General features: G+C 49.6%; 2 protein-coding genes across 3 annotated transcripts; one reads left to right on the plus strand and one right to left on the minus strand.

Moving 5' to 3' along the window:
- The first annotated feature begins 520 nt into the window (after positions 1-520).
- SIRT3 (sirtuin 3) lies at positions 521-20,022 on the plus strand. Of its 2 annotated transcripts, XM_063093082.1 has the most exons (7): positions 521-789; positions 4,476-4,667; positions 4,755-4,987; positions 6,310-6,410; positions 14,985-15,146; positions 17,567-17,776; positions 19,449-20,022. In XM_063093082.1, the coding sequence occupies exons 1-7, from the start codon at positions 521-523 to the stop codon at positions 19,467-19,469; spliced, it is 1,188 nt and encodes a 395-aa protein (XP_062949152.1). In that variant the 3' UTR covers positions 19,470-20,022. The 2 variants fall into 2 exon arrangements, with proteins under 2 accessions (XP_062949152.1, XP_062949153.1); XM_063093083.1 differs by lacking the exons at positions 4,476-4,667; positions 4,755-4,987; positions 6,310-6,410 and having other exon boundaries at positions 750-789.
- Positions 18,965-26,566, minus strand: RIC8A (RIC8 guanine nucleotide exchange factor A). The gene is made up of 10 exons (XM_063093081.1): positions 26,419-26,566; positions 26,146-26,193; positions 25,468-26,058; positions 24,848-24,939; positions 24,165-24,315; positions 23,022-23,117; positions 22,773-22,917; positions 22,545-22,689; positions 22,032-22,151; positions 18,965-21,613 (listed from the first exon to the last, which is right to left on the minus strand). Exons 1-10 carry the CDS (start codon positions 26,500-26,502, stop codon positions 21,493-21,495), a joined length of 1,593 nt encoding a protein of 530 aa, XP_062949151.1. The 5' UTR covers positions 26,503-26,566; the 3' UTR covers positions 18,965-21,492.
- Positions 26,567-26,924: the final 358 nt, after the last annotated feature.

Below are 26,924 nucleotides of genomic sequence, written 5' to 3' on the forward strand. Positions count from 1 at the left end.
ACTTCCGGCGCCGCGTCGCGCGGGGCAGGCCGGGAGCGCGGTCTCGGGTTGCCAGGGTGACCGCGCGCCTCCGCGCCCTGGCCACGTCGTCGGCGGGTTTGTACCGGCCTCCCCGCCCACCCGGCCGTGTCACTGAGACGTTAGAGTATGGCATCAGGGCCGAATCAGCCTTCGTGACCCGCAGTTTCTCCTCTCAAGTGGGGATGGGAGAGGGTCTTCTAGTAGCGTCTTGCGGGACTAAGTGTGGATGGATGTCTGACCGCAGGGAGCGTGCAGAGAGGATGGGTTAACATTACCGTCCCGGCTGAAAGAAGGTGGGAGCGCAGGGTGGAGGGAGGCAGACCCCGGGGTGGCCTCCGGGGCAAGAGGCCAGAGACCAGCAGGCTAGGGAACCGCCCGCACCCAGCGTCCACCTGCCCCTGGGCGCGTCGGGGCGGGACCAAAATTTGTGGGGCGGGGCTAAGTTGACGCCGGGGCGGGGCCAAAATCGGTGGGGCGGGGCGGGGCGGGCGCCGAGGACATGGCGCTGTGGGGCCGGCACGCGGGGGTCGCCCTCTGGCTGTGGGGCCCGGGAGGTGGGCGCGGCGGGGCCCGGGGCGGTTGGCACCCCTGCGGCTGTCGGCCGGCGTTTACCGGGACGGAGGGCGTCAGTGCGGGCGCGGTCGGCCTGGGACTGGCCCGCACTGAGAACCGGACCGCGGCCTGTCAGACGCCCCTTTCCGCTGACGCGGTCGCGACGGCGCTGCGGACGCGGCCCAGGGCGTCGGTTCCCCGCCTCTTCCTTCGCAGGTATTTCGGCGAGAACACGCAGTGACTCCTCCCGTCTTCAGGACGGGTCCGCCCCGTGCTGGGCGGTGTGTCCTAGAGGTCAGGCCCCTTCCCTCTCGGTGCGGTCCGTCCACTCTGTGGAGGCCTCGTCGTGTGTCACCTTTCCCCTGTCGAAACGGTTTCTGATCTTTAGTTACTACAGGTAATGCTGCGGTGAATACCTTGTCTGCACCTCGCTTTTTGGATAAGTTCCCAGTATTGGGACTGTTGGGTCTAAAGGTATAAATACACTGAACATTTTAGTTGTCCTCTATGGAGACTGTGCAGTTAATGCTCCCACCAGCGTGTGGTCATGCCCGTCTACACGTTACCCTTTTCGGAGTCCTTACCAAAGAACTGAGCCTACAGATGGAAAAATCTTCAGGCCCATAGTTGTTAATCATAGTTGTTAGGAAACATACTTAATTAAGTTAATAATGGTGCATTCACTTGATGCTGTCTGACACAGCTACTAAAAATGTTTATTTGGTGAAGAGTTTAGAAGAGAGATCCTGGGCTGGCCGGTTAGTTCAATTGGGAGGTCGTCGTGCTGAGAACACCAGGGTCACGGTTTGGAATCCTCTGATGAGCTAGCCGCCAGAAAAAAAAAGTATGAGAGATCCTGAGGAGTCATTCGTTCATCCAAGAGGACTTTGCTGAGCTCTTGCCCTTTGTCAGACTGTGTTCTAGGTGCTGGGGATAGAGCAGGGACCAGGACAGACAAAGGCTTGCTTCCATGGAGCTAATTCACATATCAGAGATTTGCAAGCGACTGTCATTACACAAATCCTGGCTGCCATCCTCCTCAAATGGGAGACACAGGGTTGCCTGTGAGGAGCAGTCCATTTGCATGGGTTTTCTGCAGTCTGGAATTTCTTCCCCTTGACTTTAGATTTTGGGGCGCTGGTGTGAATTCCTCCTTTGCGTCCCTTTCCACAGTGTCTCTCCCAGGCAGCACCTCAGGATCCCGCTAGTCACAGTAAATTTCATACTTCATAGCATATACTTTAAATCATACACCTTAAGTGAGGTAAAACTGTCCACGTGTTTTTCAGTGACTCACAAACATGTTACTTGTGTAAATGGGGATTGTGTTTCAAGTACCCTGTGTAATACCTTGCACTCGGTAGGCACTCAACAATGGTAATAATTTTCCTCTCATGGTTCGCATTTAGAAGGAGCTCAGTAAATGTTTGCATAAGGACCTTAGGTGAATAGACGTCCTTAATGCTTTGTGAAGTGGGGCGATTAAAGGTCGTGGGGTGCTGGCCAGTTAGCTCAGTTGATTAGAGCATGGTGTTTTAACACTGAGGTCGAGGGTTCGGATCCTTGTACTTGGCCAGTCACCAAAAATAAATAAACAAATAAAAGTTGGTGGGATGGTTTTGGAGTCAGGACATTCCCTCTTCCTGACCATCTGGACAGTTTTCATCAGAAAACCCCTTTTTAGGTTTCATTGACTTGCACTCACAAGAGCTACCTGGGCAAGGTGCTTTTATGCACACCTCTGATGTGGCGGAACATTCTTCAGAATCTGTGGCCTGCTCTGCAGCAGTGTGGGGAGGAGGAGAAGCATTGTCTTTCCCTGCTGTGTGTATTTTCTGTACTTTCTGGTGGGAGGTTTACAGCTGTATATTTTCTCAAAACTTTCAGCTTCGGCAGCTGAGGCTCAGGTTGAGTGGTTTGACTCCCCTTCTTGTGCCCTGGGCCCTGCAGTGTGTCTTCCCTTATCGTGTGTCCCTTTCTCATTGCATGTCTCTCAGAGGTGTGTTCTCTGTGTGGTGGGAGAGGCGAACACGCAGAAGGATGCATATGGCCTGCCACTGGTCTGTGAGCAGGAAACCAGTCCCTGAATTACACCGTCGCTGACCCAGCGTGGAGTGAGAGACAGCTGTGAGGCAGCTGCATGGAGGGAAGGGGCGACTGGCACCCGAACAGGAGCAGGGACCCTTCGTCTTCCAGAGGAGGGCCAGGGGATTCAGCCCTGGCTTTGGGAGGGAAGTGGCAGTTGATCCTGGCCTTGACGCTGGATTTGGACATGCTGAGGTGGAGAAAAGTCTTTTCAGGCAGAGGGAGCTGGGTGGGAAGGGGGCTTGGGAACATTGGGTTTAGGGCATTTCCACAAAACAGGGAGACTTTTTGTTTGGCTGAAATGAGGGGTATATAGGAGGGAGTAGTGGGTGGTTAAAACTGTCACTGGGGTAGGATATGTTGTAGTAAGACTTTAGGATCCTGTGGAGAGTAGAGAGCTTTTGGGAAAACCATGGCAGCAGTGTGTCAGGTAGATTGGTGTGTGGAGAGATTTTGTAGTGTTGGTTTTGTAAGGAGCAATGGGAAACACAAAAGACAAAATAGCAAACAGAAAAGTGAGTTAGGATCACCCTAAAAGAAAATTTCTGAATTGTTATGACATGTGTCTAAAGGTGAGCTTTTAGGTTGCTTTTTCTTGTCTGTATGACAGATAGGTAAAAGAAATGTTCTCAGTTGCCTGTTTTTATGTCTGTATTCACTTTAGACTGATCATTTATTTAGGGAGGGTTGTCAGTTTGGTGTGTGGAATCTCTTTTCCCATCAGAGTGGAGGGGTCTCTATACTGCAGACAGAAGCATTGTCCAGGATGGTCACATGGTCATCTTCTGGAGGAAGGAATGTGGTAGCTGCTAGTCCTGGGGTGTGAGGGAGGGGCCTGTGCATTGGGTCATGGCTTTCCTGAGCTCCGGGCTGATCACTGGGAGACGCCAAGAGACGAGGACTGGGAGCAGTTTGGTTAGATGCCCAAGAGCCAAGATCTAGCAACCCAGGAGGCTATTGAGGGCCTCGTGGCTTCAGTGCCTTGTGCCTCTTTCAGGTGCACACTCTAGGGGGATCTTTTCAAGTGCTGCCCCAGGCTGTGTGTGATTTGCATTGCCTGTGTTTTCTTCCTGTTGCTTTCTTGGGTGCTGAGTCATTTACAAAGTTCTGAGACCTCACTGGAGCCTGTGTCTTGTTTTTTGTGTGTTTTGTGCCTTTTTTTTCCTACGAAAGACCATCTCCTACTCCTGACGTACTCCTCATTCCTGGCTGTGAGTTTCTTGGCTCCTGGCTTCTAGAGAGAGCCCTGAGCTGCAGTCACTCACTACCGTCTACTATCTATAGCCATTTGAACCCCAAGCTGTCAGGGTGTGAATGTTTGTCTGGAGTGGTCTCTAGAGCCTACTTCTCATCCTAGTAACAAGTGTAAGTTCTGAGAATTTTACTCTTCTGTGAGTGTCACCGTGTGTTCATCACGTCCCAGGTAGGTCAAGGTGTGCAGCTGTGCTGAGAGCTTGCCCAGAGACCCCACAAAGGGTGTGTTGGCTCTGGTGTGAGCTTGTGCTGTGGAACCCTGTCCTCTCAGCACCGGCCTTTGGTCACGGGGATTGTGAAATGATACTTTCCTCATTCACACAGTTCTCATTAACCTGAAGTTTTTGCTCTCAAATAAGTCTTGATTTCTGAGTTGGGACTGCTTTCTCTTTGACCCCAGTAATCATCCATGATGAGAAAGGTGATTATTTGGGGTGATTGGAGAGAGGTGCATAGACATTCTCAACAGTGGGGATGGAGGGAAGGGGTGGAACCATACTTTTTCTTGCTAGCATGAGATTGATTGCCACATGTTACTTTTGCCACTCTGCTTTTTCTGTCAGTATCGCAGGTGGAAGAAGGCCCATATCTTTTTCTGTGGGTGCTTTAAGCATCTTTGGAAGCAGAGGCAACAGTGAGAAGGGGAATCTTTCCCTACAGGACATAGCTGACCTGATTCGGGCCAGAGCCTGCCAGAGGGTGGTGGTCATGGTGGGTGCTGGCATCAGCACGCCCAGTGGCATTCCAGACTTCAGGTACGGCCTGCAGCGCCTCCCTCACTGCCCCGTTACTCCACTCCCTGCTCTGTTCTAAGGGGCTCAGAGCCTCTTCTCTCTCTGCAGATCTCCAGGGAGTGGCCTCTACAGCAACCTCCAGAAGTACAACATCCCATACCCTGAGGCCATTTTTGAACTCGCATTTTTCTTTCACAACCCCAAGCCCTTTTTCACTTTGGCCAAGGAGCTGTACCCTGGGAACTACAGGCCCAATGTCACTCACTACTTCCTCCGACTGCTCCATGACAAGGGACTGCTTCTGCGTCTCTACACACAGAATATTGATGGGCTTGAGAGAGGTGAGCCCTCCATCCTGTCCCACACATTCTCTCTCCTGCAGGGAAAGCTCGGGTGCCTGTTTCTACATAAGGTAGAAACACTGAGGCCCAGTGCTTATACCTCGTCCCGGAGACTGTTTTTGAGCTAACTAGTTATGCCTTTGTTCCTAAAATAATGTCCTCTGGGAGTGTAAGGGCCACTCTAAGGCCCTCGCTGTGGGCCTGTTCTCCTGACAGACCTGCTGGGCTGTGAGTTTTGGGCAGAACTAACGTTGACATTGTTTTGCTAATTTGGTATGATGATCTCTCTTTTTCCCTTTTTAAAAAATTTTATTATGGAATTTTTTTGAGCATACAAAAACAAGAGAAAAATGTAATGAACCCTCATGTCTTCACCACCTGGCTTCTGTTTTCAGCACATGCCAGTCCTTTGTCTCATGTCTCCCCACCTTCTCCCTCATTCCCGATTGTTTTGAAGCAAATCCCTCATGCTGTAAATTTAGTCTAGAAGTAATCCATAAATACATCAGTGGGTAGCTCTAGAAGATAAAGACTTCTAAAAACGTAACTCTGATGCCATGATCACACTAAAGAATCACTCATAATTCCTTAATATTGTCAGACTCGGTTTATGATGATTTCTGGACTGTATCCACATGGTGGCCACAGCCAGTGATTCACAGACTGTGCTGTCCTCTGGGCGTGCATCCTGGAGAAGCATTTGATGGGGCCTCTTTCTCTTGTGTGGGGAGGTGGCAGGTGCTGTGGCAGTCAGCTCTCAGCCAGTCTACAGATGTGTTGTGCTTTGAAAAGAGGAGTCACCTTGACACCTGGCTGTGGGCATCAGTGCTGCAGACTTAGGATAGTAGCAGGGACGTGGGAGGCCGCCTGCAGCTGGTACCCTGTCTCTGCCCACCGCAGCCTTCAGAACCAGATGGTGGTAACAGACAACTTTCGTGAGAAGTTACTTTTTGTCTGTTTTTCACCAAGCAATTTTTAAAAATTTATGGTATTTATATCTTCATTTTTACCTGGTTTCTGTAGAATAGAAAAAGTGTTCCTTAGATACTGTATATAATTTTATCTGAGCTTATATCAAGTGCTTTTTTGTACTGTGTTTTGACAGGCTTTGTTGTAGCTGTGATTTGGCTCCACCTGGGAGCCCTGCGTCCCCGTGCCTTATCCTAGTTGGTGGAGCAACACTGTAGGTGATATGGAAGGGACTTCAGGCTCTACTGGGGGCTGTGACTCCTTCCAGGAGGTCTGCTGAGCCTAGAAGTCATGCTTTTGGACTTTGCAGCCACCCCAGAGGCAGCAACACTTAGCTTTGGTTTGAATTTCAGTGTCTGGCATCCCTGCCTCAAAGCTGGTTGAAGCTCACGGGACCTTTGCCTCTGCCACTTGCACAGTCTGTCGAACACCTTTTCCAGGAGAGGCCTTTTGGGTGAGTTATCCCACTGATGGTGTGTCCTTTTGCAGTTTGCAGTGGGGGTGACTGGGAAAAGTGGTATTTTATAAGCATCGTGTCAGAAGGATGACAGAAAAATAATAGTGTGAAAATATTTTTCTTTAGTTTCAAATTAGAGAAGTAATACATGCTTGTGAAAAATTAAGGTGATACAGAAATATGTAGGGAAAATGAATTTCCCATCAACCAGTTCCTACTAACCACTTTTAACAGTTTGGTGTATAAAGTTCCAGGCCTTTCTTAAAAAAGGAGGTATGTGTATGTAAACGTACATGCACACATTTATGTACATATACCCACACTAACAGATAAAACTTTTTTTTCAGTAATGGGATCATGTTATGCTTAATATTATACAACTTGCATTTTTACTGAACAAAGTTTCATGGATATCTTGTGTCAAAACCTACAGTTCTGCTCACTTTTTAAATTAACTATAGAGTATTACATTTAGCTCTTCACCTATTATGGGACATTTTTTCATATTTATAATTCTCACTATAAAAAATAATACAGTGGTGATACCCGTGCTTGTACCCCTGTGTACTTCTGTGAATATTTCCATGATAGGACAGGGTGGAAAATCTTAACAAGTAAGGATAAAACTCTGAAATATTAACATGGCGCAGGACCCTGTCTTTTGTTTATTTTTTATTGAGGTGAAATCCACATAACATAAAATTAAGCATTTTAAACTGTGCGATTCATTGGCATTTAGTCATTTGCAGCCTTGTACAGTCGTCACCTCTGTCAACTTCCAGAACACTTGGATCACCCCATAAGGAGACCCCATGCTCATTAAGCAGTCACTCCCCATCTCCCCTCCTCTGGCCCCTGGCCATCACCAACCTGCCCTCTGTCTCCATAGGTTTGTCTGTTTTGGTATTTCATGTAATGGAGTCATACACTGTGTGGCCTTTTGTGTTTGGCGTCCTTCACTCACATCACATCTTGATGGTTTGTTCACATTGTAGCTCGCATCAGTTTATTCTTCTTCCCTTTTTATGGCTGAGTAATGTGTGTGCCACAGTTTGTTTATCCACTCACACTCTGATGGATGATTTTTCCGACCTTTTTGCTGTTGTGGATATTTTTGCTGTGAACATGCATGTACAGGTATTTGGTGAGTCCCTGTTTTCTATTCTCTTGGGCATGTACCTAGGAGTAGAATTGCTGGGTTATATGGTAATTCTATGTTTGGCTTTTTAAGGATCTACCACACTGTTTTCCTTAGCAATTGTAATATTTTACATTCCCATCAGCAGTGCATAAGGGTTCTGATTTCTCCACATGCTTGCCAACACTTACTATTATTTACTTTTTGTTTGTAGCCATCCTAATGGGCAAGAAATGGTATCTCATTGTAGACTTGATTTGCATTTCCCTAATAACTGATATTGAGCATCTTTTCATGTGCTTGTTGGCCATTTGTATATCTTCTTTGAAGAAATTTCTATTGTAGTCCTTCCCCCATTGTTTAATTGTGTTGTTTGTGTTTTTATTATTGAGTTGTAAGAGTTCTTTATACATTCTGGAAACTTGATTCTTATCAGATATATGATTTTCAAATATTTTTTCCCATTCTGTAGGTTATCTTTCTTACTTTCCTGGTAATGTCTTTTGGTGCTCAAACGTTTTTAATTTTGATGAAATCCAATTCATCTTTTTTTTTTTCTTGCTTATGCTTTTGCCATCATGTCTAAAAAAACGATTGCTAATTCCAAGGTCATGAAGTTTTACTCCTATGTTTTCTTCTATGAGTTTTATAGTTTTTAGCTCTTAAATTTAGGACTTTGATCTGTTTTGAGTTAATTTTTTTATACAGTGTGAGGAAGGGGTTCAGCTTCTTTTTATTGCATGTGAATATGTAGTTGTTCTCATGCATTTTTTTAAAGAGACTGTCCTTTCTCATTAAATGGTCTTGGTACCCTTGTTAAAAATCGGTTGGCCATAGATGTATGGGTTATTTCTGGATTCTCAGTTCCATTCCACTGGTGTATGTGTATATCCTTACACCAGTACCACACTGTTTTAGTTGCTATAGCTTTGTAGTAAGTTTTGAAATCAGGAAGTGTGAGTCTAGCACATAGTGGGAACTCCATAAATGCATGTTAAGCTTTCCACTGATTCATTCATTCATTCATTGAAAGATCAATTTCTTCAGCAAATAGTTTAGTTTGCTGAATGCCAGCCCCTTTGCTGGATACTGTGGATGCAAAAACAAACCAAAGTGGAGTCAACCAACAGTTACAGTTGAGTGCCGCAAGAGTTTTACTAAAAATAAGTACCAGCTGTGGGAAGAAGGCAGCTGGGAGCCCTTTCAAGAGGAGATAATCTGAATTCCAAGCCTCTTCCTGGCAGCAGAGACCTGGAGTGTGGGAGGCCCATGTGCTCTTTTAGAGTACTGTATCCTGAAGATTGCAGGGGGACATTGAAGGATTTTTAAGCAAGAAAGTGATGTTAAGGGGTTTGCATTTTAGAGAGATTATTTGGACAGCAGTTTGAATTTTCTGAGGGGTCAGGAACCTACTGTGGGAGCAGGGTAATCTGAGTAAAAGATGGTAAGGATCTGGGCTGGGCAGCAGCTTGGAGACAGACTGGGATGGCTGGAAGAGACCTTCTTGGGGGCAGGGCTGATTGGAGGTGGGAGGAGAGGGAGGGGTCTGGGAAGATGTCTGGGCAGGGTCCTCTGGGTGCATCTGTCCAGGGAGATTCAGGAAAGAGGTGTGGGTGGAAAGTGTAAATTTGAGTGTTCTCATAGAGCAGGTGGTGGGAGCTATGAATATGGTTGATGTCTTTCTTTTTAGAAATCAAACAAGTTGGGAGACCTTTCTTTAATACAAAGTGAGATTAGGTTCTGGCACTTGGAAACTAGTCATAGTGCTGTAATCACCCTAGCCTCTTCATGCCCCCATGTATGTCTTTCTGGAACCCCAGGATGAAAAAGGATGAAAAGAGGCTTGGAAGTATTCCTAAGGGAGGCCCCAGGGAGGTGCCCTGGGAGGCTAGCAGGGCTGGGTGGGTACCGGCCCAGTTCTGGGGTCGCTGCCCCTGCCCACTGCCTTTCATCTTTCCTCTGGGATCTTCCCCTTCTCCGTTTCTCCGAGTCCTGCCTCCTCCGATTCCATGTGTTGTTATCTGTAGTGATCGATGTAAATTCCTCTGGCTGACTGCCAAGAGCGATTCAAATGTGTGCCTTGCCTGTCACTCCCACTGTTCTGCAATACTAAAAGATCTTTTACGTTCCGAAGCAATTCACATAAACCCACTTTTCTATCCCAGCATTCAGATTCTCTCCTGTCCTTCTTGCTTGGTTTGGTTTTAGTCCCATGAAATGTGTTGAGATTTGCTTTATGGCCTCATACATGATTTGTTTTTGTAAATGTTTTATGTGTACTTCGAAAAAAAAGTGTATTCTGCAGTTGTTGAATGTGTTGTTCTACATTCATGTTCATAAAATCAAGTTTAATTCTGTTCAAAGCTTTTATGTTCTTACTTATTTTTTGACTGTTTGTTCTATTAAATTCTGAGAGAGTTGTGTTAAAATCTCCCACTCTGTCAATTTATTTTTACTTCTATTTCTGTCAATATTTGCTTTATGTATTTCAAGAATAAGTACTTGAGGTGTGTACAAGTGTACCATTGTGTTATCCTCTTCTGTCTCTAGAATCACCTTTGCCTGAAAGTCTGTATTGTCTGGTGACCTCAGCTTTCTCTTGGTTAGTATTTGCCTGGATGTCTTTGTCCTGCATCTACATCCAGTTTTTCTCAATCCTTATGTCTTAGATGTGTTAGTCTTTAAAGCATATTTTAGATTTTATTGCTTAATCCCATCAGATAATTTTTGTTTTTTAATTTAAGGATTAGTTCACTTAGATTAATATAATTACTGAAATATTTGGATTTAAGCCTACCATCTTATTTTGTGCTTTCTGTTTTTCTCATAAGTTATCATTTCTTTTTTTTTTTTTTTTTTTGCTGTATGAGCCTGTAAGTTACATACTCTGTTTCTATTCTTTTAGTGGTGTTGACCTAAAAAAGAAACACACCAAATACGTATAGCAAGGATTTATTGAACTAATATGATGATTGTAATCAGGGAGACACATATATATGAAGTAGCTCTGAAAGTGTGCTTGGAAGAGGGCCAGCAGAGCCTAACATTTTATAATCACAAGAAGGGGGAAGGGTCAAAGGAGCGAGAAAGAAAGACAGACCTACCTGATTACCATCAGGCATCGTACTGGTTGTATGTGATGTATGGATTTGGGATCATCTTACGTGCAGAGATCTAGGGTAATAATAAGAAGTATTCTATGTTATTTTTACGGCTTTCTCGTGCCATTTTGGCTGCTTCTAAGTAAAATGGTCTCATGATAATGTTTTCAGGACAGGTGGACATGATTACTTACTTATCCCAGATCTCCCAAGGCACTGTGATTTAGCTGGCCTGGTCAGAGCATATTCTTTTGTTTTCACATTTAAAATATTATTATTATTTTTTTATTGTGGTAAAATATATATGACATGAAATTTACCATTTCAACCATTTTTAAGTGTAGTTTGGTGGCATTAAGTACATTTGTAGTGTTGCACAATCATCACCATCATCTGTCTCCAGAACTTTCTTTGTCATCCCAAACTGAAACTCCATACCCGTTAAGCATTAAGTCTCTAGTCCCCCCCCCGCCCCCTAGCCTGTGGTAACCTCTAGTCTATTTTCTGTCTCTATGAATTTGCCTATTCTGGATACCTTAAATGAGTGGAATCATAGAATAGTATTTGTCCTTTTGTGGTTGGCCACTTAGCATAATGTTCTCTAGGTTCATCCATGTTCTGGCATGTGCTAGAGTTTCCTTCTTCTTTAAGGTTGGGTACTATTTCCGCTGTACGTATACAGCACATTTTGTTTATCCATTCATCCCTGGAAGTGTACTTAGGTTGCATCTACCTTTTGTTATCATGAATAATGCTGCTGTGAACACGGATATGTAAATACTCTTTGAGACCCTGCTTTCAGTTCTTTCAGGGATATGCCAAGAAGTGGAATTGCTGCATCATATGGTAATTCTATTTTTAATTTTTGAAGAACCACCACACTGTTTTCCACCGTGGCTGTTCCACTCTGCATTTGCACCAGTAGTGCACAAGTGTTCCAGTGTCTCCACAGCCACACCAACACTTATTTTCTATCTTTTGATGTTACCCATCTCAATGGGTTTAAGGTGGTATCTCATTGTAGTTTTGATTTACATTTCTCTAATGATTAGTGATATTGAGCATCTTTTCATGTGCTTATTGGCCATGTGTATATCTTTGGAGAAATGTTTATTCAAATGCTTTGCCCATTCTTCAATTGGTTTGTTTGGCTTTTTGTTGTTGAGTTTTAGTTCTTTATATATCCTGGAAACTAGACCCTTATCATTTATATGATCTGCCTGTTCACTCTGTTGATAGTATCTGTTAATGCAAGAGATTTTTGACAATTTGAAGAAACTCCCAGACAAACTGCATTAGCCTGGAAATATTGATTGATGTAGATGCTGTCAGACAGACGATTTATCTTGTAAACAGATGACACAAACTTGTGGTATTGATATAGAACAGTACTGTAAGTATATCTTCTCTTTCTGATTTTCCTAACGTTTTCTTTTCTCTAGCATACTTCATTGTAAGAATACAGTATATAATACATATAACATATAAAATACGTGTTAATTGACTGTGTTCTTAGTAAGGCTTTGTGTCAACAGCAGGCCATTAGTAGTTAAGTTTTGGGGAAGCAAAAGTTATACACACATTTTTGACGGCACGTGGGTCGGCGCCCCAACCCCCACATTGCTCAAGGGTTAAATGTAGTTGGAATCTTAATAGAGTGTGTAGCTTTTCAGATTGGCTTCTTTCAGTTAGTAGTGTGCATTTCGGTTTCCTCCATGTCTTTTCATGGCATGGTAGCTCATTTCTTTTTAGCACTGAATAATATTCCATTGTCTGGATATACCACAGTTTGTTTATCCATTCACCTGCTGAAGGACGTCTTGGTTGTTCACAAATTTTGGTGATTATGAATAAAGCTGGTATAAACATACATGTGCAGGGTTTTTTTTGTTTTTGTTTTTTTTGGGGGGGGGGGGGGCGCTGGCCAGTACAGGGAACCACACACTTGACCTTGGTGTTACAAGGTTGTGTGTGCTCTAACCAACTGAGCTAATCGGCCAGCCATCACGTGCAGGTTTTTGTGTGGACATAAGTTTTCATGTCTTTGGGTAAATGTCAAGGAGCGTAATTGCTGGATCATTTAGTAGGCGTGTGTTTAGTTTTGTAAGAAACTGCCCAACTGTCTTCCAAAGTGGCTGTACCACTTTGCGTTCCCACCGGCAATGATGAGAGTTCCTGTTGCTCCACATCCTCGGCAGCATGTGCTGCTGTTGGTATTCTCTGGATTCCGGCCATTCCAGTAGGTGTGTGGTGGCGTCTCATTGCTTTAGTTTGCATTTCCACAGTTCCGTATGATATGGACTCTCATTTCTTATGTTTATTTGCCGTCTGTATATCTTCTTTGGTGAGGTGTCTGTTCTGGTCTTTTGCCCACTTTTTAATCAGGTTATTTTCTTACTGTTGAATTTTATGAGCTCCTTGTATATTTTAGATAGTAGTCCTTTATCACATATGTCTTTTGCAGATATTTTTTTCTCAGTCTTGGCTTTTTTCCTCATTTTTTTGACAGTGTGTTTTGCAGAGCAGAAGTTTTTAATTTTAGTGAAGTCCAACTTAGCAATTTTCTCCTTCAAACATCATGCTGTTGATGTTATATATAAAAAGTTATCACCGTACCAAGGTCATCTTGGTTTTCTCCTGTGTTACCTTCTAGAAGTTTTATTGCTTTGCATTTTACATTTAGTTCTTTGATCCATTTTGAGTTAATTGTGTGAAGTGTGTAAGGTCTGTATCTAGGTCCATTTTTTAGCATGGGTGTCCACTTGTCCCAGCACCATTTGTCAAAAAGACTCTCCTACATTGAATTGCCCTTGCTCCTTTGTCAGTTAGTTGATGGTGTTGGTTTGTGCCGATTTGGGGCTCTCTGATCTGTTCCATTCATTCATTTACCTATTCTTTCACCAATACCACAGTCTTGATTCCTGTAGCTTCATAGGAAGTCTTGAAGTTGGTGGTGTGAGTTCTCCACCTCTGTTCTTCAGTATTGTGTTGGCTATTCTGGGTCTTTTGCCTTTTCATATAAACTTTAGAGTCTGTTTGTTGATATCTGTTCTCTGCATATTTTTAAGACTGTTCTCTTTCCCTTTAGAGTTTTTTAATTTCTCTATGCTGTGTTTCCATATGGATTTCCTTTTATTATTCTGCTTAAAATTTGTCGCACTTCCTGAATCTGTGGGTTGGTGCCTTTTGTCATTTCTAGATAATCCTCAGCCATCATCTCTTCAGATATTGATTGCCCCTGCCCCACTTCCTCACCCCCTTTTTTGTAGGGGGTGGCTGGCCAGTTCGGGGGCTCACGCCTCTTTTTATGGACCTCTGATTAGAGAGGTTAACAACCCTCTGTCTATCCCACGGCTTGTGACCACCCCGTGTGCTCCAATACTGCCCTGCCTTGTCCCGCATTCTGGGTAATTTCTTCTGGCCTGTTTTCCAGTTTATCAATACCCTATTCCGTTATAGAAAATGAAGCTGTTGAGTTTTAATTTTGGTGACTCATTATTTCTAGAAGTTCTATTTTGTTCTTTTTCAAATCCACTACATTATTTTTTAATTTTCTATGTTTGATAGATGTCTCAAGCTTGTCTTGTTTCTTTTTTTTATTATCTATAGCTGATATCTGAAGTTTTTGGTGGGTCTCTTTTTTTCTGTTGTTTCTGCTGGTTCTTGCTAGATTCAGCTAGAACAAGTCCCATTAGCCATAAAGCAGCTGTCTCCTTTTCTATCTGGCCCAAGGCATTAATCCAGGCACAGCAAGATATATTAATAATTTGCATCACTTCACCTTGGCCCGCAAGGAAAGTGGTCTTTGGCAGATGTTTTACCCCTGTCGATGCAGGCAGCGAGTTGAAGCTGACCTGAAGGCCTCTCTGGGCTGAGGCAATGCCACAGTCACGTCAGGTCACACTAGGGACAGGTCTGATACCTCCCTCCTCACCCAGTAATGCCCATTGTTGGCCAGATGCCAGCAGAGCACCATCTGAGGACTGTTTGTTCCAGTGTTTCCTTAGCACTTGGTGGCTCTGATCGCACCCAGGCACAGTGGGAGGCACAATGGGAAGCACCTGTGTCTGCTGAAGCATGTGCGGGGGATCGTGTGCTGTCTGGGGTTTGCTTTTCACTTCTTCAACCCCCAAGTTTGTCGGACTGTACAAAACAATTGGAGAAATGTTGGTGATCGCTGAAGCTAGACACAAGGGGCTCATTATATTACTCTCAGCTTTTGTGCTTTTGTGAATGTTTGAAATTTTCTAATAAGAAGCTGTGGTTGCCTTTTCCTTTTAAAGTGTTTTGTGGCACCTTCCTTGGGCCTGTTTTCTCTCGGTGTTTCTGCAGGCTGACGTGATGGCGGACAGGGTTCCCCAGTGCTCGGTCTGCACCGGCATCGTGAAGCCCGACATCGTGTTCTATGGGGAGCCGCTGCCCGAGAGGTTCTTGCTGCACGTGGTTGACTTCCCCATGGCAGATCTGCTGCTCATCCTTGGCACCTCCCTGGAGGTTTGTCAACTGGCTTGTGCTGGGAGGAGGCTGGCAACGGGGGTGGTGCGTGGGGGAGGATGCAGGGTACACAGGAGTCACTGCCTGGGGGCTCGTGGGGGTGGCATGGCCTCTGGCCAATGAATGGCTTCAGCTGGTATTCTGGGCAGGAGATTGGGGAAGGTGGGAGATGCTCAGCTTTGGAGGTGCTGTAAGTGTTTGTGGGGTACCATGTGTGAGGGGAAGGGAGAAGGGGAGGGTCTGGCCTCTCAGATCAGATCAGGAAGACAGATCCTGGGCTGGAAGCAGCAATAAACCTGAAGGGATTGACCTGGGCACGTGGCTGCACACTCAGGGTCAGAGAAACCACTGAGGAGTGGAGATTGGCATGGGTAGGTGCCAGGAAGCTGGCCCTGAAGAAGGCAGAGCTGTGGGCAATGGCAAGGGACGGTGAGGATGGGGTGACTGGGCTTGCTGTCTGGTGACACCTTGCGGAGGGGAGCAGGAGGGGTGTGGCTCTGTCCGCGTGGTCAGGGCATTTGCTGGTGGGGGGCAGTTTGGGAGAGAGGATGCCGAGTTTGGTTCCGCCTGCGTGTATGAGGTGCCTGGGAGACACCACTGGACCTGAAGCTCCGGGAAGTTGTAAAAGATCTGATGAGACCAGAAGGTGAGCTGTTCATAACTGGATGTAGGTGCTGAGGGGCAGAGGGCCAGGAAGGCCAGCCCACAGGCCTGAGCTGTGTGTTTGCTTGGGAGTCATTGTCACTGCCTGCTGTGTGCTGGGCCCTGTTTTTGTACTTTGGACAGACACAGAAGGGTGTAAATATGTTAAATGGTAGGTTAGGAGATGATCTGTGTTACGTGAAAAAATGACAAGTAGGATAGGAAGACCAGGAGGCTTTGGGAACTGGTTGCAACATCAACTTGCTTGTTTTGCCTTGTCAGGAAGGCAGCCTTGGAGCTAGGGGTTAAAGGAAGTTAGGGTTTTAGCGAAGGGGGCAACTGGCAGGAGACACTGCCTACGACAAGCAGTGGGGAGGGCAGGTGAAGCCAGCAGGACAGGCTAGCAGGGTTGGGACAGACTGGATGACACCCATGTCCTGTGGAAAGGGCTTCTCTGGTGCTGTGTAGCAAAGCGACCACGGGACAAGCGTGGGTGCAGCAGACCTAGCAGAGGCCCTTGCAGGGGGTGACTGGAGGTGCTGGCAGGTGGCCATGTGAAGCCAGCCCAGTGTATGTGCAGCAGAGCAGGCACGCTGGCACGGTGTATGGGAGATGTGGGTGGCCACAGGGTACCAGGGCAGAGGCCTGAGCAGCTGGAAGAACGGAGCCACCATTTCCTGGAGAAGCCTGGTGGGTGGGTTTGGAGGAGCTCAGGAATTCAGCCTTGGTCACACCAGTTTGAGAAATGCTGAGCTGCCGAGGTGGGGGGTGTTGAGCAGGCAGGTGGATACATGAGTCCACAGTCACCAGAGTAGGAGCTGGGTGCTGGAGTGGGCAGACACGGCGGGGTGCCTAGGCTGGAGGGACAGACACAGGAGGGAGCAGTCCCAGGGGCGAGGGGCTAGGCAGTGTTGGGGCCGTGGGAAACACTGGGCCACCGGCCAGCCTTATTTTTGAGGTAGAATGAAAATAACCTTTTTTTAAATTATAAAAGTACCATGTGATTTTTCTAAAAGAACATTATATAAAGGTATAAAGTAAAGAGTCAACTTTAATCCTACCAGCAACTGTTAGCCATTTTTCTGTTGTCTTGTTGGGGTTCTTTTATTTTCTTTATTTTTTTTGGCAGCTAGCTAGTACAGGGATTGAACCTGGACCTTGGTGTTATCAGTACCACGTTCTAACCAACTGAGTTAACCAGCCAGCCTTGGCTTCTTTTCTGTACAAATGTACACATACAGGTGGTGATTTTTAACTAAAAGCTGGACAACACTGTACGTTCTGTCACTTGCTGTTGTCATATAATGGTGTGAGTGCATATAATGGTCTGCTGCCTCGTTAATGCTGATGGTTTCCCTCGTGTGGACACTAGCCAGGGGACAGTCGAGTGCGTACTGTCCATCAGAGGAGAGGTGGAAGAGGCTTGAAGCTGGGTGGAGACAGCCTGATGGGGAGGAAGGCAGTGCAGATGTGGAGATTGTTTGCTGTGGCTGGAGGAGGCAGGACGGAGCCCCATGGGCCGTGGACTGGAGATGGGGGAAGCCAGGGTGTGGGCAGCAGGGAGAGGAAGTGGGGGAGAGGGAGGCTTGGGGAGGAGACCGCGCCATGGAGACCACGTGGCAGGGACTTGCCTGAAGAAGTGGGGTAGTGGTGGGCTTCCCTGCACCACAGGGTCTGACCGTCGGTCTGCTGCCCCTCCATAGCCTCATTGGCTGTGGCACAGCGTCTTGAGGGCCTCATAGGGTGGACACTATGCTTACATTTGGGCCATTTTTCAGGTGGAGCCTTTTGCCAGCTTGTCCGAGGCTGTGCGGAGCTCAGTGCCTCGGCTGCTCATCAATCGGGACTTGGTGGGGCCCTTGGCTTGGCGTCCTCGCAGTAGGGATGTGGCCCAGCTGGGGGATGTGGTTCATGGCGTGGAAAGGCTGGTGGAGCTTCTGGGCTGGACAGAAGAGATGCAGGACTTGGTCCAGCGGGAAACTGGAAAGGTACAGACTATGAGCAGGGCTATCTGAGGGGCCCTTGTCTGCCTGGTATGGAGCCCTGTTGGCTAAGACAGCGACAGTCATAGCTAACGTTGCTGTTTATCCTGCACCAGGTACTAACCTGGACTTACCTCAGTGTCATTAATTTTACTACCTCCATGTAGAGATCAAGAGAGTAATGCTAAGTCCCTGCTCCCGAGGTTGCAGAGCTAATGGTGGCCAAGCAGGGATGTGGTTCCAGGCAGTCTGGGCTGATTAGTGTCTGCACTGTTAACACACTACAGGCTATTGCCTTTTGCTCCCTAAAATAAAGAAGCCAAACAGCTCCTCTCTAAGGCCTAGTATGTGATTCTGAGATGAAACAGGTTAAAGAACTTTGAGAAGCTGAAGTTCTTAGCACCGGTGTGGGATGAAGCCTCTGCTAGTGATGCTTTTAGGAAGTAATCAGTGTGAGAGCTTCTGATCTATTACAATCTGCTGAGAGTAGAAAGCCAAAGAGCCTTGATGCTTTCTAGATTTCAAACCTCCTGTAAACAAGTGAAGTTAAAGAAAATGCAGTTTCCTGTGAGAATCACGTAGCATATGTAGCCTCAATATTAAGGGCTTTTTCCTACAGGAGGTAGCATTAAGCATACAGTGTGCAATTTTATGACTATAGAAAGGCGTAACACTGGCCAAAGGGGATTTCACCAGAATAAATCACAACTGATGTTTTTCCCAAGGCAAGTGTCTCAGGAAATCTCCACCCTTTCTTCTTGTCCACAGCTGTGCCTGCCTTGGCTCAGGGCTCAGGGCCCTGGGGTCGGCCTTGTCCTCTCACCTCCACTGGTAAAAGCCCCCCAGCCTTTGGTCACAGCCTGATTTCTTACCAAGACTGAACCAAAGACAGACAAAATACAAGACTTATTAAGGATTTGAGATTTAGCACTTACCATTTCTACACATATTAGACATCATCACCATTATTATTTTTAGCCTCTCACTCCAGAGTTTGGCTCTTAGGGCTAAGATGTAGGCTGGTGCCATTTCTAGTCTCACTATATAGAGGGAAATAAAGACGATCAACTGTCAGAATCACACTGCTGGGTCACTTCATTATGGAAGCAGACTCCAGCTAACGTCAAAGCTTAAAACTTTACATACTGAGAGGCAGGTGTCTCCTGGCTGGCTTGCAGGGCAGTAGAGATCCTGGTCAGATGAGCTCAGCAGGATTTCAAGGGAACCTTTTCCTGGTTCTGACTTCCTGTCTCCACGTAAAAGCAAATTGTAACTCAGGTAGCTCCTCTGGATTTTTGGAAGTAGCCCTGTAAGATTTGACCTGTACTATTTTCTAGTTTCACAGAAATTTGTGTAAAGTGGGTTGTGATTTTAGATTTTTTTTAAAAAAGAATTGCTATCCAAAGGGTAACTTTTCCAAATAGTAAATGTTTTTTCAATATGTGAGCATCAGCACATCTTGTGTAGTTAGGATCCCTTAGATCGAAGCTCTCTGTTTAGCCTCCCTGCTCTGCCCAGGCCTGCTGGGGTCATCCTACTCAACAGCAGCATTTACAGAGAGATACTTCTGTGCCATGAAGTATTGTGCTTGTCTTCAGCTGGGCTGTTTGACCCAGGCCCTGAGATCTGCTGGCCTGCCTGGTGTGTTTAGGTGACTAATATCCTTTCTCTGTTCCAGCTCAATGGACGGGACAGATAAGAGAGTGATGGTCACCCCACGTACAGGAAATGCTTACATAGGAGAGATCCATATCCCATTTCTGATGAGACTTTGTGCCTGAAGACAGCTTGGGCAGGTTTCCAAATTTTGGCAGAATCAGGACATGCAACCTGAGGAACGGAGAGTGGAGGTCTGAGTCTGCTGCTGTAACGTCTTCCTGGGCTATGAGCTCCGTGCCGACTGGTAGTGTGCTTACACTCAGGGCCACCCCAGTCATGGATACAAAGGATTCTGCTGAAGCTCTTAATGCAAAAAGCTTTCTTCTGATGGTGATCCCCTCAAACTGAAACAGACGGCCTGGAGTCCCAGACTGGATCTACCTTTACTGTGCCCAAGTCACTGAGGGGCATCTCTGTTGGTAAGAAGACCCAGGCTTGAGCTGAGCAGCCTCCCTCACGTCCCAAAATGTCATCCTGGGGCCCTAGGGATGCAGCAGGATCTTCTAGCATGTTGTTCTCTTTAGTAGGGTTATTTTCATTAGAGAAAGTCTGTCCTTCATTTCCAGCATAAAATAAATTTTAGTTTTCTCAAAGGGACTGCAAGTGTTGAATGTGGAAAGGAGACCTTGGGGTGTACATGAGTGACTCCTCTATTGGAATAGTCTGACTGAGGACATTTGGCCCTGGATTCACCCTGGAGATGGCCCTGTGCCGCCTCCTCCACCCCAGCCCATAAGAGCACCCAGCTCCCTCTGAAGGCTGTGACATCCCGTTGTTGACCTTCTGAATGGTGTCTTTGTGTCAGCCTTGCCTCCAAACTGATGTTCCAGCACTTCTTAACCCATCTCCTTTCCCCCCGTCTACCAGGGCTTCTTCCACTAGTGCTGCTAGAACTAATCTCTCAGAGAGGGAAGGCACTATTCACTTAGGAACAGCTGCTCCTGGCCACTGGTCAGGATTCCCCTGACCCTGTGCTCAGGCCACACCATGACGTGTGGGCAGAACCCACTGCGAGCTTTGTACTCTGCACAGCCCTTTCTCCTGGCGGTTGCCCTGAGGCCCAGCTCTGCTGGCTGACCCCTTCGGCACTAGCTGCTGCTTCCTTGGCTCCTACTCACATACACATTCCCCTTCCCAGCACTGTATGGGCTGCAGGTTTCCCCAGCAAAAGCACCTCCTGTCCCTGAACGGCGCCTGCCTTGGGCTGGAGCTGGCAGGAACAGATTTTACTGACAGACTCCATGGAAGGGGGTCCCGTGACCCTGCTCCTCAGTGAGAACCAATGAGTGGTGGTCTAGGAAAAGTGTCGAATTCTGAAAAGAATGAAATTAGTTTCTATTTCTATTTAGCATTTCTTCACTTGGTATTTTACATGTATATTGGCACAGTTTTGCCTGAAGTTCCTCTTCTTTATTCTAAGATGGTGTTTCTGTGGCTATCTGTGGCACATGACAGAAATCTTAATTTATGGTCTCATGATGGGCATTTTTCTTCATGTTAAGTGTTTACAGTCAAAGCCAGTGGGAAGGCTTGAGATTGAGTTGTCACAACCAGTAAGAACTCGGGTGCTGTGGATACTACTGCAGTGGGCAGCTGAGCCAGGATCGAGGAGAAGGTGGAAGAGGCCACCAGCCCTGCACTCAGTGGGGACAGAACAACGGCACACCTCTGGCAGGTTCATTTCCCCTGTGAAGACAGCATGTGCCCCAACACCCCGGCTCTGGGCCAGCATGCCCGTCCTGGACATGCCTGCATTTGTGAACACCTGTCAGCCCCTTGCCCTGAGCATGCCCTCGGGCAGCAGCCTCTGCACACACTCCTGTTGGCACAGATAAAAGAAACTAAGTTCTCAGAAGTACAGCAGGACACCACCACAGTCCTAGAGATAAAAAATTGGGCCAGAAGCAAACCATGAACAGAACTCTGGGAGTAAAAGGTCTTCAAGCTGGAGAGAGGGGCACTGAGATGTGTGGCCAGTGGGACGTGGCTTCCCCAGGTTGCAGCCCCAGGGATGCCTCTGGAAGCAGCACCAGTTCTGAATTGGCGCCAAAGAGCTGCAATCCTCAGTCAGGGTCTGAGTCAGGGTCCGAAGAGAGCTGCCCCTCCATGGTCTCGCACATGGCATCCTGCAGGGATGTGAGGTGACCCCGGGGACTCATCCCCATAGGCTGGATGACTCTGTGCCTGTGGGGAAAGGTGCAATGGGGATGGGAAGGGCCCCAGTGGGCCAGGCAGGGCTACTGCTCACCCCACTGCTCCCTTCTCCACCACACAAGGCTGCTCGCATTTACTGGGGAAGCCTGGGTGGGACCCTGTGTTAACTGGGCCCAAATCCTTACTGCTACCTAACAGCTTTGAGGCATCAGGCAGTCTCAATTTCTCTGGGTCTCTGTTGTCTTCATCTGTAAAATGCGCACAATAATGGTCCCACTCCAACCCTTCCCTGGGGCAATCTCCTCCAGGGCAAGTGATTTCAAACTGTAATGCAGCCTTGCCAGGACCCTAACCCACCTCTTATCCCACCTCTCGGGGCTCATGGGACGGGACTGGGTCTGCTCTCCCTTGTCCCGGCTGCAGGCCCCGCCTTGTCCACACCACGCACCTGGAGAGCTTGTCGAACATATTCACCAGCTTCATGGCCTCGTGCTCCCGCTGCTCCTCCGTCATGCCCTCCATGGGGTTGGGTGGCTGCTCCTCCACCCTCCCGGTCACCGGGTTTATGCTGCTTCCCGGGGTGGGGGCATGGGGAATGTGTTAGTGACTCTCTAGGACAGGAGGGGCTGCAGGGGGTGGATGGAGTCCCGCATCTTCCTGTGCAGGACTGGACTGGCACGAAATCCATTTTCCAGGAGTTGGGGGGGGGGGCGGGGAGTCAGGTAACCCAGGAAGAGACCTCCTTCCAGGACATTCCCGGTCCCTTAGTCTCTGTGCTGTCAGAATGACACATCTTGACATCAGGACAGATGTTACTTAGGAACAGGTGCCTGATTCTGGAAGGTCTTACCCATCTGTCATCCTGACCTGCCCTCCCCACAGGGGTCCAGACAGGTGTGGGCACTGGGGGGAATAGGGGACTGTGAAAAGAGTCCTCTGCATGTGTGGTGGGAACACACACCTGGCCTTGGCTTCCTTGTACTCCTCTGTGTCCGTGTCCTCGTCCTCCGAGTACTGGCCCTCAGGCCGGCCCCCCGCCATGAGACCCCTGGCAGCCAGGAGGCCGGCGGCGTTCCCGTAGCCCGTGTACTTGATGAATCGGGGCACTGAGGGGCAGGGCAGAGGTCAGTGTGCACACGTGGCTGGGGCGGGGCAGGGCAGGCCTGGGGCCTGGGTGTCCCCTACTCACCGCTCTCAGAGCACAGGACAAACAGGAACTCAGCGGCCACCCTCTTCACGTCCGTGTCCAGGTGTGTCATGAGGCGGACAAGCTTGTTTCGCAGCAGTTCCCCCACCTCTGGCCGGGTCCTCACGTCCCGCAGCGGGGGCAGCACCTGAGGAAGGGGCTGTTCCTAAGCCTGGGCTTGGAGCAGCTGGGGCTCCAAGTGACCAGGGCCCTACCTTTGTTCCCCAGGAGCACCAACTCCTTTGCCAATACCTGGGCCTTCAGGAATTTCCTGGCTGGGCGGTGCATACGGGCACACTCTGTCAGCACGCTCAGCACGGGGGCCACGCTCTCCTTCAGCCTGTGTGTCTGCAAAGGAGCCACTGTCACAGCTGGTCGGGGGCTGCACACACACACCCACACCCACCAGTGGTCCTTGTGGCAGAGGCTTGGGATGAGGCCATGCTGCAGTCAGCCAGCCGAGGCCCAAGAGCCGAGAGCCGGTGGTGGGTGTCTGGGTCAGCTTCGAAAGGGAAGGGACAGGCCCTAACTCAGGGAGCTACTTGGAAACTTTGTGACTTGGAGCAAATGACTCGACTGCCCTAAGTCTAACTTTCTGAACTACAAACCAGGCTTGTGAGGAAAACACAAAACATTTAAAGCTGTTTGCACACAGTGGTGCACACACTGTCCTCAGAAAATGGTGGCAAAGAGAAACCACAAAATCTCTGCATGCTTTGTGGAAAGACACTAGGGAGCTTCTGTTCCTTCCTCTCCTCCTCCATTACCTCCCTGGATCTCAACACCAGCAGCAGCAGAAACAGGGACAGATGGCCACAGCCAGCATGTCCAAGGCCAGCTCCCCCATCCTGACCAGCTCCCATGGCCTGCAAGCACTCTGCTCAGGCAACGTGGATTCCTGAGAGGTCTACTGAATTTTGGCCTGCTGCACTCTGTAGCTTGTTTAGTGTTAGAGCCCCAGCCACCTGGATGTCCCACGGTGCAGCCGCAGGAATCAGAGGGAACCTCTGGTTAGAGGCTCCTGTGGGACACCAAGGGCTGCCCTTGCTGTGACGCTAGGAGTCTAAGGATCTCAAGCAAGGAGTAGAGGGCTTCTCAGGACCACCCAAGAAGGTCCACAAGCACCTTGCTAAACCCTGGAAAACTTGTTTCCTTGTAGCAATCAGCAGAGGTGAAAGTTTTAAGTGTGAGTGGGGGTGTCCACATGCTTCCCAAGGAGGAAGGGTCTGGCTTGCTGACTGGCTAAACTGCAGAGCAGCTGGAGGAATCACCTGAATCACACCACCATGATCTCCACTTACCCGTGTAGGCAGTGCAGAAGCAGTGACCACAGCTGAGCAGGAAAGCCAGGGCCAGAGCCACTGGGGGAGCCTGCACAGCCAGTCCCCTGCCTACCTGGTGCAAACGCTTTTCTAGGAAGGCGAGGAGGACATGAATCACATCCATGTTCACTCCCATGAATTCCAAGGAGCCTTCATGCAGCTCGAGGGTGAGGAGGACGTCCAGACACTTGAGGGGCAAGTTCCCTAGGAGGTTCACTGTGTGGCTAGGGAAAGATTGCAAGGGGAGGTCTTAACAGGGCTCATCTCCCAGCACAGGTGCAAACCTTACTGCCTCCTGCTGGAGCCACACCTGATGTGAGCCAGGGTCTGGGGGCTGGAGCAGCACTAGGGACCAAAGACAACAGCAGGGACTGATCTCGGGAGTGTGGTGGGGGTCCCCCAAGGAGGGGAGGCACTCTCTGCAGAGGCACTGCCTGCCACACCTTGTCTGGGCTGAAGCACCAGACGATCGCTGCAAACCCAGACCAGCCCAGGTACAGGTCACCAAGAATGAGGGTTAGGAACTACATTGCCCTGCAAATACCACGCCATCCATGGCCACTGCCCAAGGTCCAGGTGGCACATTCCTACCCTCAAATATACGGCTCTCATCCTAGCCACATATTAGAGGCACCTGGGGCTCTCTAGAAACACACTGATGTCCAGTCCCACTCACACATAAAGTCAGACTAGGGTGGGGCCTCCAGCTAGACACCTGAGTACACTTTCCTCCCAGCACAACAGGCCCCGCCTCACCCATGGAACTCCTCTGTGTGATCTCCAGCAACAGTGACCATCACACAGTGCCTCAGAAGGGTCGCCAGGTACTGGTAAAGGGAAGCGTCTTCCTGACCAGAAAGAGAAAGGGGTTCGTGTGAAAAGGAGCCCTGCTGCTCCCCCCGCTGCCAGCTGGGCTCCGACCTCTGCTGCATGCCAGGAAGTGTGGCCCTCCCTACCACACCTCCTCTGCTGCACACCTGGCCCTTTAGATTCTCCTTGGTGACCCCGGCCAGTGCTGGGGTCAAAGATGACCAAGCGCTGCTATTTTACTAAAGACTCCGCCAGCATCCTTCTGAGAACATTTCTCTGTCCCCTTGGGATGAAGTCACACTCTGTGCCCTGTCCCACACTCACAGCCTCACGATGGAGAATCTACCACCTCCCCACGCACCACACAGCTCTCCTGCAAGGCCCCAAGAGCCAGAGTGGCCCCCACCTGGAACAGGCATCTCCCTGGCCTCCTCCTGATAGGCGGGGAGGGCCGCCTGTTCTCTGCACGACTGACACCCAGAAACTTGAGGGCACCCAGTGGGAGGCAGGTCCAAGACACGTCCCAGCTGAGTGAAGCCCACCACTGGGCTTAGGTCGGTCCTCACCTCGTCCACCTCCCTCTTAATGGAGTCGAGCGTGATGTTGAAGAGCACTTTGAGGATTTCCATGGCGCGCTCCGTCTCCTGGGGAGGAAGGCGCTCGGGGGTGCTCTCCTCGGGAGTCAGCCCCAGCGTCAGCTCCAGCGTGTCGGTCAGCAGGCGCACTCCGTGCAGCTCCTGGAACAGCTGCTGGCGCACGTCGGTGCGCAGCGCCGTCAGCAGGAAGAGCAGCCGCAGGTCGAAGAACTGGACGTCGTGCGGGAAGCTCCTCTTGCGATACAGCTGCACGCGCTCGGCGAGCTTCACCACCAGGCGGGCCTCTGCCGCCAGCACCTGTGCCACGGGGCTGCTGAGCACGAGGTTGCACAGGCACTTGAGGGACTCGAGGACAGCATCCATGTCGGAGGGCTCGGGGTCGAGCCCCTGGGCGGCGGAGATACCCGCACAGCAGGCCAGTGCCTGCAGGCTCCGGCGGCTGGTGAACGGGTCCAGGCAGCTGCGGTCCCGGGACAGTATGCGGATGCTCTGCAGCCAAGTGACCGGGCAGGAGGGTGGCAAGCCCCGCTCCAGGACCGAGACCAGCAGCTCGGCCAGCCTCTGTGGGCGGGGAAAAGAGCGGCTCCACCGGGCCCCTCCTCCTGGACGACCAGCCCCTGCCCCTCCACCCCTGGGGCCCGCACCCACCTTCCTGTCCTCCCGTTGGGCATCATCGAACGTGAAGCTCTGGGAGTGCTGCGGAGAGACCCAGCGGGCTCAGGTCCACCTGGGGGCAGGACCCAAGCTCCGCAGACGGGGCGGTCTGTCTGCCTTCAGCTCCCGCCCCGACCGCTGCACACCTGCTGCCCGGGTGCACCCCCAGACGCTCCGCTTAGCATCTCGTCCCAGACCCGGCACCCCCACCCCGCCGCGCTCCCGGCGCGCCCTGGCACGGCCCCCCGCGCCCGGGGCTCCGCTCACCTCCCTGTTGAACGTCCGCAGGGCGTCCACAATCACGTCCTCCTCCCCCGTCTCCACCGCATCCGCCACCGCCCGGGGCTCCATGGCGTTGCGGGAACGCGGCAGGGGGCCCCGGCTGAGCGCTCCGCCGGCACCAGCCCCAGCCCCAGCCCCGCCCTGGCCGGGAAGTCCCGAGTCGGCGCGCGGGGCCAGGCCGGGACGCGCGTGCGCGAGGCGGGGCGGGGCGGGGCCAGGCCGGGACGCGCGTGCGCGGGGCGGGGCGGGGCCGCGCTCAGCCGAAAGTGGAGCGAGCTAGGGTGGCGCGGCCGGGGAGGCCCCCTAGGCAGCCGAGTCGCGTCCGACCCGAGCAGTGACCCTTCTTCTCGTGACCCACGCTTTGGGGCTGGGGTTTCCAACAGGAGAGGACCTCAGCGTCCACCCCAGCCCAGCACCCAGGCGCTGACGCCCGCCTCGCCCCGCAGAAGGGACGGGACGGAGCGGAGAGGGCTGTCCAGCCCGGGGCCTCT

This window comes from Cynocephalus volans, chromosome 4, assembly GCF_027409185.1.
Source record: "Cynocephalus volans isolate mCynVol1 chromosome 4, mCynVol1.pri, whole genome shotgun sequence".
In the NCBI taxonomy this organism is placed as follows: domain Eukaryota; kingdom Metazoa; phylum Chordata; class Mammalia; order Dermoptera; family Cynocephalidae; genus Cynocephalus; species Cynocephalus volans.